Raw genomic sequence first — 18926 nt, 5'->3', positions numbered from 1 at the left:
AATTACATTTTAACCATACATTTGTCTCACTAACAAAATATAAATTTAACTTAATCTACTCAAGCACATCCAACACATTCCACTAACAATTACAATACCTAAAATAGTAAAAACTTATAATTTCACAATTACCACATTTACCATGGTAAAAACTTATAAATTTACAACAAAAGTTGTGGATTCTCCTCAACAATAACTTAATTTCTCATATTTTCGGAATCCAAATTTGACATCCATACATTTGTTTGGAGCCTCAAATTGTGTGAAATTATTATTTTTAACTAATAAACACAAAAAAATACAGAAATCAAATATTTAAAAAAATAATTAAAAATTCATAATATGCTACATAATTATAAATATAAATTATATTTAGGCATAAAATAAAATTTTTACTCCTTAATAAATATAAAATTTTTAACACTAATAAGTGAATACATTTATCATTAAGGGATCAAATCTCTTGGTATGTGTGGAAGAGCATATTTACTTCCGTTTCTTGGAAGTGGATGTTTCATGGTCTATTTCAACTCTGACAGATAAGAGTATAGACAACTCCCAAGTCCTAATAAACAATAAATTGTATTTTTTAACTTTAACTTCAACTTCAACTTTAAATAAATCAAAACAAGTCTCAAGAAAATGAAAAACCCTTTTTGCGAAGTACCTCAACCGAGCTCTAATTTATTTTGTTCCCAATATCTTTAATGGAGGAATGTGCTGCCTTGTGCATTGTTTTTCTTCTGGTACTCGGCAATGAGATTGTACCAAGTACCAACCGATTGTCCACTTCATGTTAGTCAAAGAGATGGTTTTTAACTGGATGCCAACTTTGAGTGCGTTTGAGATTAAAATTGAAAAATTGTAACTTTTAAGTTATACCACTAAAATATTTAATAAATACTAACTGATATATTTAAAAAATATTTAATATGATTTTTCACTTGTATAATAGAAAATGTATTATATTTTTAATAATTTTATCAAAATTATTATTTAAATTTTATATTTACTACATATTATTAATTTTTTATTTTATAGTCACAATTTTTCTTTCACAACAATGGTATTTAAAAAAATACAGCACCTCAATCCCAAACGCATTCTTTATGGTGTAAATCTTCGAAGTGACTGATTTATGTACATTATGTAGGATGACAATAAAATTATTGAAAAACAAAAATAAAATAAAATCTCCAGTCACAAAAAATCACTTGACAAAGTAACAGTTTCTCCATTAACTTTTTGCTTGGTTTCTTATGGGAACTATGTTTATTTTTATCAGAATTAACAAATATTGATTCAAAATCATAGGTTAAAAATCGACATGTCATATTTTACAACCGTAATTGCCTAAAATGAGAAACTAGTGACTACCGAGTCCGTAACACTTGATAAGCAAAATCAATTTTGCCCTTCAACAGCTAATCATCTTGGCAAAAGAAAGCTCCGTATATCAACAACTCATCGCTTCACAAGGCTATGTACCACATAAAGCCAAAAAATTGGTAAGTTCCTTGACAGGTACTGACCGTAAAGACTATGTACCACAATAACAGCACCATTCTTCTCTGTGTTCCTTCCCTGCCATTTGCTCAAAGACACCTATTGAAGACCAACATAAACAATCAAGCTCTAAAACAAATCCATAGCTCACAAATTGGAAATTTGAAGTTTCATTTTCCATTTAGCGAACATAAAACACAAGCTTAAGTTGGTAATTTGAAGTTGACTAGGTGTTAAGAACAGCAACTTGAAAAAAGGTGAAAACATAATAGTGAAATGAATTCGTGAAACCGTTTCTCACCAAATAATGCATCAAAAGCAAATAAACATAACTGAGACCCAACACAACATTTTGAATAATTGTTTTTTATCAAATCAAAAGTTCGATATAAATAGCATGATCGTTGTTTTTCGCAGTGGGATTCTCTAGCACCTAAGGTACAAAAGAGATTCTCCCAGTGAATTTCCAAAATTCAGCTGGCTGCATCTTTGAAATAAGCAGGTTATGTGTCACAAATATCAACAGAGCTGAGACATCATGTGTTTCTCCTCTAACTTTACATAACCTAGAATAAAACCAGTCTCTCCTATAACTTCCTATAACGTAGAATATAAGTACAACCCATGTGACAACACCAAACGCTTCCACATGTAAATTTAGAAAAGACACTCATAATATGCTATTATAAAGTCATATAATTTAAGTCAAATCACTTTCACCTTCAAGTACGGACCCACAAGGGTTCCAAAGAAAAATGCTTGTCATTTCGGTTGTGACCAGCTGGAGCTCCAGAAGGAGGGGCGTGCACGGTTATAGGAAGAACCCACTCACTTTTGTCTCTGCCCTCTACAAGAAGTGGATGCTCATATCTGAAATTTGAACATCCATAGTTAAATCCAAACAGAGGATAACAAGTATTTAAGCGCAGCAATGCAAAAGACATGGAAAAGAAGTTACTCAAATGGAACAAAAGTATATGTTACACCTTACATAGTTACATTGGTGACACCAATTTTCATTTACTCCAAATCATTACCAATTTCAACAAACAGACAACACATAATCTTTACGGCTTAAGATAATTAAGTCACAATCATTGCCTTCCATGTTTGCATCCTAGCTCACAAGAAACCACAATAATAGAAAATTGGTAACAAGTAAGAGTATATGTTACTTCTTACATGGTTATATTGGTGACGCTAATTTTCATTTACTCCAAATAATTACCAATTTCAACAAACAGACAACACATGATCTTTACGGCTTAAGACAATTAAGTCACAATCATTTCCTTCTGTGTTTACATCCTGGTTTGCAAGGAATCACAATAATAGAAAATTCTAACAGTACAAATAATAACTTAATGGAAGTGTATACTAAAGTCTCTTAATAAATACTCCTATCTTCTCACTCTGGCAAACTCCCAAACCACAGCCCCCATATCATTTTGACGTTATAGGCACCACGGACAACCTTCTTATGGTACAATCTTTCTAATTAAATCAGTTCAAACATGCCACCTCGAGTTTGAATTGATTATAAAAAGTCAATGATGACTGCAGACTAATCAGATTTTTACTGATCTTGTTCCTCCTTGTATTAATAATCTAAAGATAATTCCTTTAATCTCTTGCCTGCCAATAGCACATTTTCTGACACAAAGCACATCAATTATGATTACGTATCAAGAGGACCTGTACAACTCCTTGTTTAATAAATTAAGAAGTGGGATTTTAAGATGTTGTTATGGTGATAATATTTAGTAATACCTTGTCCATTGTACATGCTTTGGAGTGGTGAGAAATTCAAACCGCAGGGCCCATTGCACAGAGACATAAGGTGTAGAAAAGGACATTGGCCCATCCATGGGAATAGAAAAAAGAAAGCTTGTTTGCACCAAATCTGCAACAACTTCATGGTGATCACTCTGAATCTGCAGGAATCATCCAGTACACATTCGACAAAATAAAAACATAAGAATGTCTTATGCGTGTAAGAATACCAAGTTTAAATATTAATCCTTAGAAGTTCACAAAAAGGGTAAATCTACAATCACATTGCGGGTCTCTGAGCAATGTAATATCAACAGTAAAAGCAAAGAAAAAAGAGATTTTTGCAATATGAAGAGCATGTTCGTGAAAAAACTTCAACAGAAAATATGAAATTGATATAACTTCTTTGAACAAAAAAGTCTAATAGTTTTTAAATTATACATTTACTGATACAATACTTTATTTTTTCAAATTTCTTGATAAGAACAACAGATGACATGTCTATACATCATTATTTGACCGTTAAACCATACAGCTAGCCATTTTTACTTTATTCCAGGCCAGCTACAACTAAACCTTCAGCTCTCTTATAATCCAATACAAAAGGTCATGATCCGCTCGGTAAAGGCATTAATCAATGTTGAAATGAAGTAGCCAAAGAAGCACAACTCATGTACTCACTAAAGAAATCATACGGAATCAATACAACAAAATGTCATTTGCCGCCTGTTCATAAATCATAAAAAAATGAACTAGACCTAGAAAGCACAAAACCAATGTGTGCTGAGAGAGAAAATATTTTTATGTCAAACTACTTAGCTACTATTATGTTTTATTCCCAGATGTTCCATAATGAAACTTATCTTCCCAAGGGAATTATCTTTTATTATTCTAAAGTTTTGGAGACAATATAGTTTATTTATGGAATGGAAGAATACCAACTTCAAACTGGGATTTATCAATAACATGCACCTCATGATCAAATCACATACAGCAATTTCTTCTTCTTCTTTTTTTCATCTTTTTTTGTTTTCCAAAATTTTTTGACAGCTCGGTTAGTATTCAAAAGATAAGGTTCTGGAATAACATGAAGTATGCCAAAAGGTTCAACAAATATTATCATAATAAATACCACTCCAAGTCAGTTATCACCAATGGAACATATTATAGAATCAAAAAGTGAACCTTTGTGATTGTTGGGGAATTTCTACGAGAAGGATGTACGAACCGCCGGTTTATGGTCTCTGAAGTTTCCAATGTTATTGAAACCTGAAAGAAAACAAACACTCAAATTAAAGTCAAGCAGCATGAATAACACTTCACTAAATTAATTTCTGATAATCATTTCACAGCAGTTGTCATATGAAATTACCTCAAGGCACCTCCTGGCTCCTTCTTCATGAAAGAAAGTAAGAGTACCACCTATCTGTATTAAAATAAGTAAGTAGAACCAAAAAGAAGAAGAATATTAAATCATACAATGTATCAGAAATATCATTTAAAACTGCCACTACCATATCACTGAAGTAGTAAGTTGATTCTGAATTTTTTGGAGAAAATCTTAGCAGAACTTGGTCATCCATCCTAATATTGTAAGACCTCCCTCGAATAAAACCTTCTGCTGCAGAAAATGTTTTCAGCAAATAAGTTTACTAGGATTTAGCAATGTTATAATCAGACCCAAGATACATGATATCCATTCATAAAAAAGTTTGAAAGCAGTGGAAAAAAAATTTATGCTTACATGCTGCAGGTTCGACGACTCCCGCCCGGGGTGAAGGGGATGCCCCTGTTATATCATCCGCTGGTTTTGTAAGCTTCTGCTGCTGGCTTGGAGACATAACAGCTGCCAATTTGTTAGGTGATATAACATCTGTGTAAAAACATAACCAATATTTTAAAAAAGCTGTATCCGTTTTTTAGCGTAACAATGAACAAGGATTTCACTACTTTTACATGCATGCCAAAGAAACTGGAGAAAACTTTGAAAAACACAAAATGAGCTCGACGTATGATGTGTATTATGTGTTGTAAACGTAGTGATTAGCACATTTTCAAGTGCAACTCACCTGCACTAGAATCATACAGAACTTCTGCGGCAGATAGCTGAGGAAGTGCTACATTTGAAGATAACCTCATAAGTTCTCCTTCAAAAGCTGGAATATCCTTAGTTGAAGACCTTGCAGTAGATGATTGCAACGATAATGAACTTCCAAAGGTTTTGAGTAAATTTTCTTTACTGGGGTTGTACGACGAAACAGATGAGATTTCATCCCTGGAACTCTCATACCCTTCCTCAACCCCATCATATATATCATTTGCTCTAGACTATATCAAGAGATCAGTTGAATAAGTGATTATAAAATAACTAACTACAAAATCCATTACTTGAAAAATAAAATGTCATTATAGCGGCTGTACATGACTCAAAGGAGAAAAAAAAAAAAAAAGGCTTTGGAAGATATTAAAAGCCACATATGATATAGACAAGCAATATAAACAGCTTACCCATTCAGAATCTCCATCCGTCTCTTTCCAATATATGTCCATTTGGATGGTAGTGGCAGGAACAATTCCTGAAACCATTGAGCATATATGCATAATTCTCAAGCTATTCCTTTCATTTACGGCATATACAGCAGCATAATAAGTGTTCTATCACTCAAACATTGAAAAGAAAATTTACCGTTAGGTCATTCTATAATATCTGTATAGCATGGTTCCTTTATGATTACATTTTGAAGGTCACGTTTGACAATGAAAAAACAAAGGTATGACCCTCGATAGATAAACTATAATTAAAACTAATCTATCTTTAAAAAACCCTCACCATCGCAACAACTATATAGGTCACCACACTTTATTTTTGGCTGTCAGTTAAACCTAGATATAGTAGTTACGTGATAAAATAATATAATGATTATAATTTGTTCAAGAATTAAACGTTAGGCCGAAAGATCAATACTTTGCTGTCTACATTTCAGTGTAAGAAATCTTCAATGTAAGCTCACCATCATTTTGATTTTCTTCTGTAAGTAACCCATTGCCTTTCTGGGTGACCCATATTTGTAATGGTAGACGAGCTTCCTGTTTGGAAGAAGAAGAGTAAGCAGAAAAAGAAATAATGAAAATCACAACTCCATAAAACATCAAATATCGTGAAAGATGTCAGCTTCTTGTTTGGGTAGAAGAAGAGTGAGAAGAAAAAGAAATTATTGAATCATAACTCTATAAACATCAAATATTGTGAACGATGACAGGCTCTAAGAAATTGTACAAGTTCAGCAGCTGAAAGCACCTGACTGTAAAATATTGCTGATATTTTCTATTAAAAAAATAAAACAATTATTATTATTACTCAAACTTATTAAGAACACTAAGAACCATTTACTTCTACATTAGTGTCAAAATCAGATGGTTATAATTAATATATCATTCACTAATAAGAGCTAAAGAATTAGTTGCTGATTTACTATTTCTTTAACTCATAGGACATAACGAATGTTGTATGCCTACTTTAAAGCTCTCATAAAGGGAAGGGTCAGAAATATAATTCAGTAGGGACAGTTTCGATTGATAAGAAGAGAAAATGATGTTAATACTTTGATTTTGATCCATCGTATTCCTACCTTAATAATTAAGTCAGAATACAAATGACTTCACAAGAAAAGAATAAGCCGTGTGCAATCTCTACTGGAAAAAAGAATGTAACACAAACAAAATGACCGACATGATTATAAAGTATGAAAATTAAATGCACAGACCACTTGAGTAAGATCTCTTTTGGACTCTCTCTGGGTAAGACCATTTTCAAGTATCAGCCATCGTGCAGATAATGTACTCTTAACATAGTACAAATAGCGAATGGTGGCACCCCGGTAAGAAGGTGGTATAATGCTAGGTAACTCAGTTCGGATCACATCTGCAATGACAATAAATTAAGGAAGATGATTAGCCTCCCTAATCTTCTTTCTCAACAAAAATTTTCATTCAATATCCAGGAGTGTATAAAAACAGTAATTGTTGATCACTTTATCAAATCTTACACTGTAAGACACATGCTAGTTGTTTAAGATTTAACAAGCTTCTTACATGATTTTGTAGTATCAGAGGACACAATCTGATTCGAGATCAATTTTGATGCTGAAATGTCCAGAAAAGCAAATTCACCTGGAAAAAAATAATAATAATTCAATAAAGAGCATATTAATCCTGATTACCAAAATATAAATTGTATATAATAAGTAACAAAGCCAGATCACGAAAATGCAAAACCTCTCCTTTGTTTGGATCCGGGGAGCGGCTTCTGAGTAGCGAACCATTGAGAATCCAATTTCTGAATCCCTTTAATTTCAAACGAAAGGCTTTCAATCAACAGCGAAGACAAAACAGCATTATCGCCGCTACTTAAAGGATTGCAGATCTCGACGGTCACGAAAACGGTGTCGCCTGGAGTGTAAACGTTTTTATCCGTCTGTAGCTTAAGCGTCGGCAGAACTCCATCGTTTTTGGAATTATTCGCTACCTTGTTCGACTTAGATCCGCCACCTCCACCTCCACCGCCGCCACCGAATAATGAGAACCTACCCCCCAACATTGCTCTACTTCAGCTGGTTAGCTCTAATTCTTCATCTACAGAAGAAAATGGATCGGTCCAATTTGAAAATCAGAAATGACCAGTCGACAGTATTCGAGTTGAAGATATTTTTTTTTTTCCCTGCAGTTGTTTATTTCTGTTTTCTGACTTGAAACCCGACACGTTGCTCATTTGAAATTTACTCCAACTCTTTTTTAATTAAGAACACTGAAATTTTTCTCCCTTTTTAATAATTTTTTTTTAATTACATTGGAAGTGCGAAATAAAAATTAAAATTTTACTTATGTGTTTATTTTGAATAAAGGGTAAATTATTTTAAATTATAATTGTATTCTATTTAAAGAATTATATTTTTTAATTATAAAATGAATCAAAATATATTTATAAAATAAATTATTTATTTTATCATTAATTTTAATTATATAAATTAATAATAATTGTTAAAATTCTTAATTATTTAAATCACAAAATTTTATTAATTTTAAATTTAATTATGTACATTAAAAATTATTAATAAGAGTAATATAAATAAAACATTATTTAATAATATAGTATAAATTTAATTTTTTTAGAATAAAGTATTTATTATTATTAATTGTTAATATTAAATTAATATAATACTATTAAATTTAAATAAATATAATATTATTATATTCTTAAATAAAAAAATAATATATAATAATATTATTGATTCCCTATAAATATAATAATATTATATTTAAATAAATTTAATATTATTATTTTTAATAAAATGTAATTATGTTCTTAAAATATAACATTAGTTTATTTTAATAAATATAATTATATTATATTAATAAAAAGGGTAAAAAAAAAAAAAAAAAAGGTAGAGTCACTCTCACCTCCATGGCAATGAGAATTCCTCTTAGTACTCTAAAAATAAATAGGACTCATAGAGAAGAACTTCCACCCCTCCTTTTAAATAAGTTGTATTTACTGAAGTAGAAAAAATTCATACTCTCCTTTTCAACTCTAGTAAAATAAACGCACGATTAAGGGGTAAATGCCTAAACGCAACTATACTCAAACTGTCTGAAGCAATTTGAACTGAATTTATTAAAACTCTAGACTTGTTGTTCTCAACGTATCTGATTTTATCATTTTTATTAGATGGCAATCACTTTTTAAAATCTTTTCATATTTACAAATATGTTCATGACTCATGATATGGCAATCTATCAGGCTCTTTCTTCGGGATATCAATATCCCATCATCTGATTACCATAATCAAAATTCAAACTCAAATTTGCTATTTGTTCAATAATCTCCTGTACGTATCATCTTTTACTTTTATTTTAGACGGACAAAACTACTTTGCAACCGTTGTACCAAACCCCCAAATTTGGTATTTTCTTTAACAGTCCCTATTGTTTTCTATAAATAATAAAAACTATAAGTTTTAAAATTTTATGCAATAAGCCCCAATTAAAATATAATAATTTCAAATTAAAAAAAATTATTTAGTGTTTTCTTTAGCAATCCCTATTGTTTTCTATAAATAATAAAAACCATATGTTTTAATAATTTTATATAATAAGCCTCAATTAAAATATAATAATTTTCAAATTCTAAAAAATTTATTCTTTCTATCTCCTTCTCAAATTAGTTTTCCTACTTTAAATCTTAATTTATTCATTATCAAACATATAATTATTCTAAAACATAAAAAATAAGAGTCTTCTAACTACATAAATTAGTTAATTTCTTAAACACAAAACCTAAAAAACATAATACTTGCATTTTCTCAAAAGAAATATATTGTGTTTGTGTTTTTTTCTTTACCATTGTAATAAAGAAAGAGTTATATATTACTTTTCATAACAAGATCTAATCAATTAGGGCCAATTGAATGCGATTAAAGATGGTGGGATGGGTTTACTTTACTAAAATTTAATCTCAATAAGGTGTTTGGCATGAATGAATAAACTAAAAATAATACAACTTAGGCTACCAAATTATCATGTGATAATGATTTTTTTTTTTACCCTAAGGAGACCCTAGAATGAGGTTTTTAGACTAAATTTTTGTCTTATGTTAACAACAAAAATTAAAAATGTTATGTTAGAAGCCTAAAAAGTTTGTTAATTTTAATTTTTTTGAAAGGCATCCTCCCATAATCTATTAATTTAAGTTATTATTCATTCTTTACAATTTTAAATTTAAGTTTCATTCTTTATAATTTTAAATTTAAGTAATAGAATAAATATTATACAATGCATTTGTTTTCACATTACGTAAATAATTAATCAGCTTCATATGTGTAATAAGGTATAAATAATTTTACATAATTTCAAATTTACATATAGAAATTTATTATTTTAAAAATATTATTTATAAACTCCAGAATGAAATTTAAATGACTATCCAAGCATTTATTTAATATTTATTTATTTTTCATTTTGATATTGTCAAAATTTTTATAAAACCTTATCCAATATTGTATTACACAAAAAACAAGATAATATTATTATAATCCAATTGGTATTTTAAGTAAATGGAAGTGGAGAGTGTTTTAGCAAATTAAAATAATCCATCCATATTTTTAATATATAAATATGTTCATTTACTAAATTACTTTTGACTCATACAATAAAATATTTTAATGGACTAATGTGTCAAATTTTTTAAATTTAATCTTTCCTTATTTTTTTTAGTAAACAGAAGGGACTGCATCGTTAATAACCAAGTAAGCATCCATGCCGTTGGGATAGCTTTTGCAACTCTTGGGTTGAATCCAATGGTTGGATCACAAAAAGACAAAAAATGGTGTATGAAACCACAATTGTATTGTAGCTGGACCCTATTTTAGACGCAATCCTTAATTATCATTTACCTTAACAAGCTCTTGACTATTAATCAATTATCTTCCAATGAAGAAGCAAAAATTATTGTTATTTGTAATTGCGTCAATATAATATGCGCACTCAAATTATGATCCAATGAGGAGAATAAAATTTTAAATAATAATAAAAAAAGTCTCAAAACTCTCAACTACATGTACACATGAAATAAAATATATTAAATGGTTAGTAGATATAACTTATCTGATGATCATAAACCCTTATTTAATTTCATAAATTTTTATCAAAATTTTTATTTTTTTAGTAGAGCTAAATAAGTTACATTGTCTTTATTAGTAAAAGTTTAAATTTTAGATTTTTGAGAGTAGAAGTTGAATTTTTTTTTTAAAAAAATTAAAATATATGAAATATCTCCTACTTATTTAACAATCTTATTTTTATTTTTTTATAACATAACTTTAAAAATTATTTATTAAAGTAATTTTATAATTTTTAATAAAAACTCTCATTAGCAACTAAATAATTAATTTTTTAATAAAATCTCTACTAATAAAAACTCTATTTAAATAAGCTTTACTTGAAAAGATATACCAAACAGAGCTTAATTTGAGTTTGACTAGAGTTAATATAATTAATGAAGAACATGATTGAGGATAATTTGAGAGAAAATTTAGAAAATGAATTTCAGACATATACAAGGAAAAAGTTAAATAACTTGACTTTTATCTAAATTGAAAAATGCATGAATGGAAATTAACTACAATCTCTCAAAAGTACCAGTACCTATATTTAATAGGCTTATTTTCAATCAAATAAAACTAATTTCTATTTTACTATTTTCAATTGCCCTTTTTTTGTGCATATTTTATACGATTGAATCAACTTATTTTATAAAATTCATATTCTTGGACTTGACTTTGTACTCATCTTGGGCTATTTTGTTTATACCAATCATTTTCAACAAAACCTTTAACAAAATTAATATGTTAGGTCGTGGTTGTTCTTTATATTCCATATTTGTAAAACGCTATTTTACTTGAAATTGTTAAATGATTCTATGTTAACTTGTGTGATTAAACAAAAATGAATTCATATAACACACACTAATAATGTAATTAACAGTATATTTAAAATTGTATGTATTGAAAAAAATAGATATGTTATAATTAATATTAAAAAATATTTTAATTTACTTGAGATCTTTAACTTATCAAATATATAATAATACTTATATGAACATAAATGTCAACATATTATAATTCATAATTTATTCTTATGAAACAAAAAACTTAACAACTATACACAATCATCGGACGAAATATATATATATATGTATGTATGTATGTATGTATGTATGTATGTATGTCCTTCGTACATTTATATTCAGGACTACTAAGTCTTCCGTCAAATTTAAATATATTCATATTTCAAAAGGAAAATTACAAAAAAGTACCATAGGCATAATTGACAAGTTGGCAGCTGGCAATAATATGTTAATTTCCGCTGCTTTGAAAATTCCGCCGTGATTTTGGAGTATCTTGTGCTTTCCTAAGAGTATCTCCTTAGAAGCTCCCCGATTTTTATAATTTATCAAGTACTGACACAGTTTGTCCATTTGTATCAAACAAGACTCTAACCTATAATGAAATTAACTTTTTTATTATGTACATATCATTAAGGAGAAAAAAATTCACGTGTATAACTCTCAACTAAAACTAGGCTCATCCTCTAAATTTTCTTTCTTTTGATTTAGTGAGTCACATTTTTTATTTCATTTTAAGTATTACTTATTTTATCGAGTAAGAGTCTGTGATTGACGGAATCTAGTATTTTATATTGAGGTAGTCTTTGTCCATATCATCACTCTCAAATATCAACAATCTAAAACATTAAAATTGTTTGGGGAATGAAATAGGATGATTACATTGAGGTGTTTGCTTAGATGTTATTATGCTCTCCTCAAAGTAAAAGGTGAGCAAGTAGTTGATAGGTTAGCAGGAAAAAATTATGGTGACCTTGAGCACGCCATCTCGATCAGGTGGTAATTTTGACGACTCCGAACAGATCACTTCGACCAGGATGTTATTCGGTGATCTCGAACAGAATACCTCGACTAGGAGATTATTTAGTGAATTCGAGCACATCACCTCGACTAAGAAGTTATTTGGTCATCTTGAGCACATCACTTTGACTAGGAGATTATTTGGTGATCTTGAGTAGATCATCTCGACTAGAAGGTCACCAAGAAGCAAGACTCAATTAGAACGAACCACTACACATCTCTCCCAAAAAATCAGGATACAAATTTGATCCATTACTCTATAAAAACGCCATAAAAATCACGCCAAGGGGGATTCTCTTTCTCTTGCTTGGATTGACAACTCATTTGATTTTTTTTTTCTCTCTACCATTGGAAAATTTCTCTTCTCTCATAATTTCTTTTCTTTAAGATTGATTATTTTCTATTCTTTTCCTTTAAATTTACTTAAAATCTTTTTGTTTAAAGCAATCATAATTAAGCCACGTGAATTGTGGTACGAAAATTTTCAAGTAAACCCAAATTATTGACTTAAGTGTCGGAGGGTTAATAATTGAAAAACTTTCGCACCTCTTACAATTTTTTGTGGTTTCAGGTGTTCACTGATCATCAGCTCATGAAATTTTTGCTCATGGTTGGAGGATTTTATTGGAGATTAACAAGTCGCTTCCCCTACAAATAAATTTAATGGTGACACAAGATTTTGGTATCAAGCCGCTAATCGGCTCGACCAAATTTCAGTGTCAATAAAGAGTATCTTGCTTATAAATAATTTTCAGGTGATAAAGTTTTTATTTCAACTAATTGATGAATAAATTAAAAGATAAAAGAATATGAATTTCAATATAATATATCTTTTTTTGTTCTTTTAGTACATTGAAATTTATATTTTCTTTTTTATTATCATTTATTAAAGCGTGAGCTTTTTAATCCTTACTTGACTCTCAATGTACTTTGTGCTCATGGTCATTTTAGTTTACATTATATTAGAAGACAAAAGTTGATATATAGTAGGTCAAATTTTTTTTAATCTCCCTACCGCAATTAATAATTTAGGACTCTTTGATTTTTAGTAAGCTTACTAATTTAGGGACCTATTCAATACAAATATAAAGATTATATACTTATTTGAGAAAACAAAAAACTTAATTAGTTTCCTCTTCTACGACTACGGGCGATTGGGTGATAACCTACCCCTTCGTCTCTCACTATTTAAGCACTCAACCACCAATCAAAGCCTCTCTGTCTCTCCTCCCACCTTTCTCACTCATTTTTTATTTTCATTTTCGTTTCAAAACAAACAAAGCTGCAAGCTAGGCAGCCATGTCTCTTCTCAACGATCTCCTCAACCTTAATCTCTCTGAATCCACCGAAAAAGTCATCGCCGAATACGTATGGTATGGTACCATATATATAAACTAATTGATCTCTCATAAACAACATGTTAATTAATCTTGTTAATTTGTTTTCGATCACTAATTTTTCTTAATTATTTTTTCAATATTCATTTTACAGGATAGGCGGATCTGGTATGGATTTGAGAAGCAAAGCCAGAGTGAGCACTGAAAACTCATAACTGAGAAATGAGAAATTATATACTCTCTTTCTTCATCTTTGTTGTTATTACTATTTATTATTTTTAATGTTTTTTTTTAATTTAATCGTTTAATTACGAGTATGATCGTCAAACAAACAGACTTTGCCAGCTCCAACAACGGACCCTACCAAGCTACCGAAATGGAATTACGATGGCTCCAGCACTAACCAAGCCCCTGGTGATGACAGTGAAGTTATTTTGTAGTACGTGTCAGCCTCCTAATTCATCGTGGGAATCTTTGATCATGAGTATATTCAAAAACTGATCTCATGGAATCTTTTTTTTTTTATTAATTATTTCTGCTTGATTTTGATTCGACTAGCCCGCAAACGGTGTTTAAGGATCCTTTCAGAAGAGGGAACAATATCCTGGTAAATTCTTCGTGCCACCCAATTGTTTTTACCTTTTCAGTCCCGTGATTTTTGGTAGGATGATCCTTGACTAGATTCGGAGGATCTTAAGGTGAATGAGGGGCAATAAAGTCTTTACACATATTGGTTATTAAAAAATTTAGGTAATGTGCGATGCGTACACTCCAGCCGGCGAGCCCATCCCAACAAACAAAAGATTCAATGCCGCCAAAGTTTTCGGCCACCCCGATGTTGTCGCCGAAGAGCCATGGTATTTATTTATTTATTTTTTGATTAATTAATTCTAAAAGATAAATTTATTCGTATTTTTTTAATATTATTGTTGTTTATTTTATTATTTTATTTTTTTATTTGCGGCGGGTCATTTTCCATTTGTTGGGTTGAAAGCAGAAAAGGAAAAGAAAACTTTGTTATCATTATAAATAAAAGAAATCGTGGGCCCAATTGTTTGAAAATTAATAAAATTCCTCGGGCTCCCAATAATGTGATCTTGCGTAAAATTCAAACATTTAACTTCAGATCCAGCAGAGATCACAGGAATCAAGCAAAGAGATAAGGTTTAGTAGACAAGTTGACCAGTCATCAGTAAATTTTAATAGTCAAGACAAGCCGTGACTAATAAATATAAACAAACAATTGTTATGACTTAGTAGTTATAAACAAAGAAAAATTATGTAACATACATTCCGTAGAATTTTGGGGCTTTATTTTTAAAAAACATGTATCTAAATTTTTTTGTAGATCTTAGATTATAATATAATTGTAGTTTGTGATAATTCAAAATATCACTAAAAAAAAATTAAAGAAATTTGTTAATATTGTAATTCTTTATGATGCCGAGTATACATCTTGCATCACAAGCTTTGTCTATATTTTCTGTTCGTGGGTTTTATTTGGATTGGCTAATCGGCTGAATAACTTTTTCTATTTATTTATTTTTGTTTTTTTATTATTAAATAATATTTTACTGTCTAATAAATACCTTGTCATATTAATTGGGACTCATAGTGAGAGATTCAATTATTAAAATCCATAAAATTACTCATATATTATTATACATTTATGCTCTTGGAAAATTATTAAAGTTGGTAGTTATTTTCAGTACATGTTCAATAGTTTGTCTGTAGGTGGGTTGGTTTCCCGTGTCCTTTTAGTCGTGGCTATGCTTATCACTTGCTTGTCGCCTCTGCGCTACAAGTCTCTGTGAATTCATCTTCCATATAGAGAATGACAACATTGGCCCCTGTAATCATAAATAATATAACAGTCACATTTATTAAATTTAAATTACAAGAAAAAGAGTGTTATTAGTGGGACCAGATAGTTTAAATTTGTACCTAACCGAGTTGGTAGGTATGCTTCGGTTGAGTGAGCTCCAACTTTCCTGAAAAATGATGATATTGAACCAATATTACAGTCAACTGACTAAATTACCAGCTCCTTCCTCGCATTATCAATAATACAATCCATGGAAGCGTTTAAAAAGACAGATTTTTTGGACTATTTATGTTGACAAATAACACCATCAGTTTGAAAGTGAATTATGTAACTGAAACTCTCTGTTTGGCACCTCTAAGGCGTGTCAGCCTGTGGAAACGATTATCACACAGTTATTTTTGTAAAAAAATTTACAATATTTTTATTAAAATTATCATTTCAAAGTCATGTTTTAAAGTATCAAAGCCACGGCACTATGATACTGATCGGAGCCTAAGCCTTGTTTGATAATTTGCGTTTATCAGGTATGGCATTGAGCAGGAGTACACTCTTCTTCAAAAAGACATAAACTGGCCCTTGGGGTGGCCAGTTGGCGGCTATCCTGGCCCTCAGGGACCTTACTACTGCGGTGTTGGCGCTGATAAGGCTTTAGGCCGAGACATTGTGAATTCTCACTACAAAGCTTGCCTTTACGCTGGAATTAACATCAGTGGCATTAACGGTGAAGTTATGCCGGGTCAGGTATGCCTCGTACCAAAACTCTCACACCGCAATTTATTTATTTGTTTTTTGTCTTTCTAACTTATTTTATGTTGGCCATTTATTTATTTAACAGTGGGAATTCCAAGTGGGTCCCTGTGTGGGTATCGCTTCTGGTGATCAGTTATGGATGGCTCGGTACATACTCGAGGTATGCAAATGAAGATGATTGCATATGCTTATAAACTATAATCATATTATGAATTGGTTTTTAATCTTATCTTATTAACTACTTTTATTCTGCTTAATCAAACAGAGGATTACTGAAATTGCCGGAGTTGTTCTCTCATTTGATCCAAAACCAATCAAGGTTCCTTTTTACTCTAACCATTGCATTTTTAGTACGTGATTTAATTACCCAATTAGTTTGCTTAATCCTCCTTGAATTTTCCTCTAAATGATCAGGGTGACTGGAATGGTGCTGGTGCACACGCCAACTACAGGTACATACTAAAACTAATTTTCCATAACAATGACAAGAATATGGGAATAGCATTTTGAGTTTTTGGTTCAATTTTTTTTTTCCCTTGCAGCACCAAGTCTATGAGGAATGATGGTGGAATTGATGTGATCAAGAAGGCAATTGAAAAGTTGGGGAAACGCCACGGGGAACACATTGCTGCTTATGGAGAGGGCAACGAAAGAAGACTGACAGGTCGACATGAAACTGCAGATATCAACACTTTCTCTTGGGTAACAACCATTTTCCTATATTCAAAGATTTGGAATACCTTTATCAATCATTTCATTTCATAATAATAATCCTCCATTGGTCCTAATTTATTTCTTTTGCAAATTAAAGGGTGTCGCTAACAGAGGTGCCTCCATTCGCGTTGGTCGTGACACTGAGAAAGAAGGAAAGGGTAAGCATATCTTTCAGTTTTTAATTATACCTAAATAGTGTCATCTAGCTCAATTATGTATTTTAAAATGCGAGGACGTCTGCACTACTAGAGCAAACCGTTTCCCACATTTCCTTTTATTTCTGTTTTGCTAATTTTTGTTTCTTGTTATGGTTGGCAGGATACTTTGAAGACAGAAGGCCAGCTTCAAACATGGACCCATATGTTGTGACTTCAATGATCGCTGAAACCACCATTCTCTGGAAGCCTTAGAAAACAAACTTGAGCATCGATGACGAAGAAGAAATCGAGGGAAAATGAAAGCTTAAATTGAACCCACCACAAAAATAATTCTTATGTTTTTATCTTTGTAATGTGTCTATGCATTTAAGTCTGTTGTTTGAACTTGTTCCTTGCCATTCAAAACTGTACTCCGTTTCTCTTGTTCTTCATTCTTTGGGATGCTCGGTTGTGATTACTATATTATAGTTTAAAACTACTTCTCCTCTGTTTAAAAAATAAAGAAGATTTATAGCATTTTTGGGAGCCATTCAGATGCTGACGATTTAGAAGATGTTGGGCACTTTAGAATGGATTCTAGCTTTTTAAATTTTAATAATATGCATTAGGTTGAAATTCCCCTAAAAGTACAAGGCCTTTTGACCGTATACTGAAATTTGAGAATACAGTAACTTAAAAGGTTGGCTTTCTGTTTTAACGAACAGTCTCTAGATATATAACAAAGGATAATATCATTTATCTCCTTTTGTTTATCATCGTGCTCTCTGTTTTTACTTATATCAGATGGCTGCAACAAAGTTTAAAAATAGGGTTAACTACTCTGGTTGGTACGTGGTTTAATAAATTTTAAAAAAATGACACATATTTAAAAAATACTCGATGAGAACAGTCAAGTAGTTATAAAATGACATTTTTACCCATATAGTTAATTATAAAATGATATTTTTATCTCTAAAATTAGTTATAGAATGACATTTTTATCCTTCTAATTAGTTACAAAAAGATATTTTTGTTCCTACTCAATAATTTTTTATTTTTTGAATTGAAAAATGTATAAAAAATTAAATCCAAGTCTAATGAACAAGGCTTTTTTTGGTTAAATCAAATAATCTTTTTTTTTTTAATTTTCTTGTTGATTCAAACTGATTTGTGAACATAAAGAAGTAGATTTCTTATGGAAGCAATACATAAATCCAATATTTTTATCTCCTTAACTTTATAAAAAGAATATATATCTATTTTTTTTTTCTGATTTTACCCTCGATCCATTAGAATTAATGGCAAAAGTTAACGAAATATCATTCAATCGAGTATTTTTAAAACATGTGTCACCTTTTTTAAATTTATTATTAGATGTGTAGTATAAATAATTATATATGAAGATA

At 30.3% G+C, this 18926-nt stretch overlaps 2 protein-coding genes across 2 annotated transcripts; one reads left to right on the top strand and one right to left on the bottom strand.

Annotated features, from left to right (window-relative positions):
• Positions 1-1219: 1219 nt before the first annotated feature.
• LOC18044425 lies at positions 1220-8030 on the bottom strand. Its single transcript, XM_006437502.2, has 13 exons — positions 7555-8030; positions 7372-7449; positions 7044-7201; positions 6291-6366; positions 5788-5855; positions 5349-5607; positions 5024-5152; positions 4794-4900; positions 4652-4705; positions 4465-4548; positions 3277-3440; positions 2227-2376; positions 1220-1605 (listed from the first exon to the last, which is right to left on the bottom strand). The coding sequence occupies exons 1-12, from the start codon at positions 7874-7876 to the stop codon at positions 2229-2231; spliced, it is 1647 nt and encodes a 548-aa protein (XP_006437565.1). The 5' UTR covers positions 7877-8030; the 3' UTR covers positions 1220-1605; positions 2227-2228.
• Positions 8031-13921: 5891 nt separating this feature from the next.
• Positions 13922-18056, top strand: LOC18044424 (glutamine synthetase nodule isozyme). Its single transcript, XM_006437500.2, has 12 exons — positions 13922-14130; positions 14249-14288; positions 14430-14533; positions 14653-14701; positions 14845-14951; positions 16444-16660; positions 16755-16829; positions 16935-16988; positions 17084-17121; positions 17212-17371; positions 17481-17541; positions 17702-18056. Exons 1-12 carry the CDS (start codon positions 14057-14059, stop codon positions 17791-17793), a joined length of 1071 nt encoding a protein of 356 aa, XP_006437563.1. The 5' UTR covers positions 13922-14056; the 3' UTR covers positions 17794-18056.
• Positions 18057-18926: the final 870 nt, after the last annotated feature.

The sequence above is a fragment of the Citrus clementina genome, unplaced genomic scaffold (assembly GCF_000493195.1).
Source record: "Citrus clementina cultivar Clemenules unplaced genomic scaffold, Citrus_clementina_v1.0 scaffold_4, whole genome shotgun sequence".
In the NCBI taxonomy this organism is placed as follows: domain Eukaryota; kingdom Viridiplantae; phylum Streptophyta; class Magnoliopsida; order Sapindales; family Rutaceae; genus Citrus; species Citrus x clementina.
This window is presented reverse-complemented; position numbering and strand designations above follow the sequence as displayed.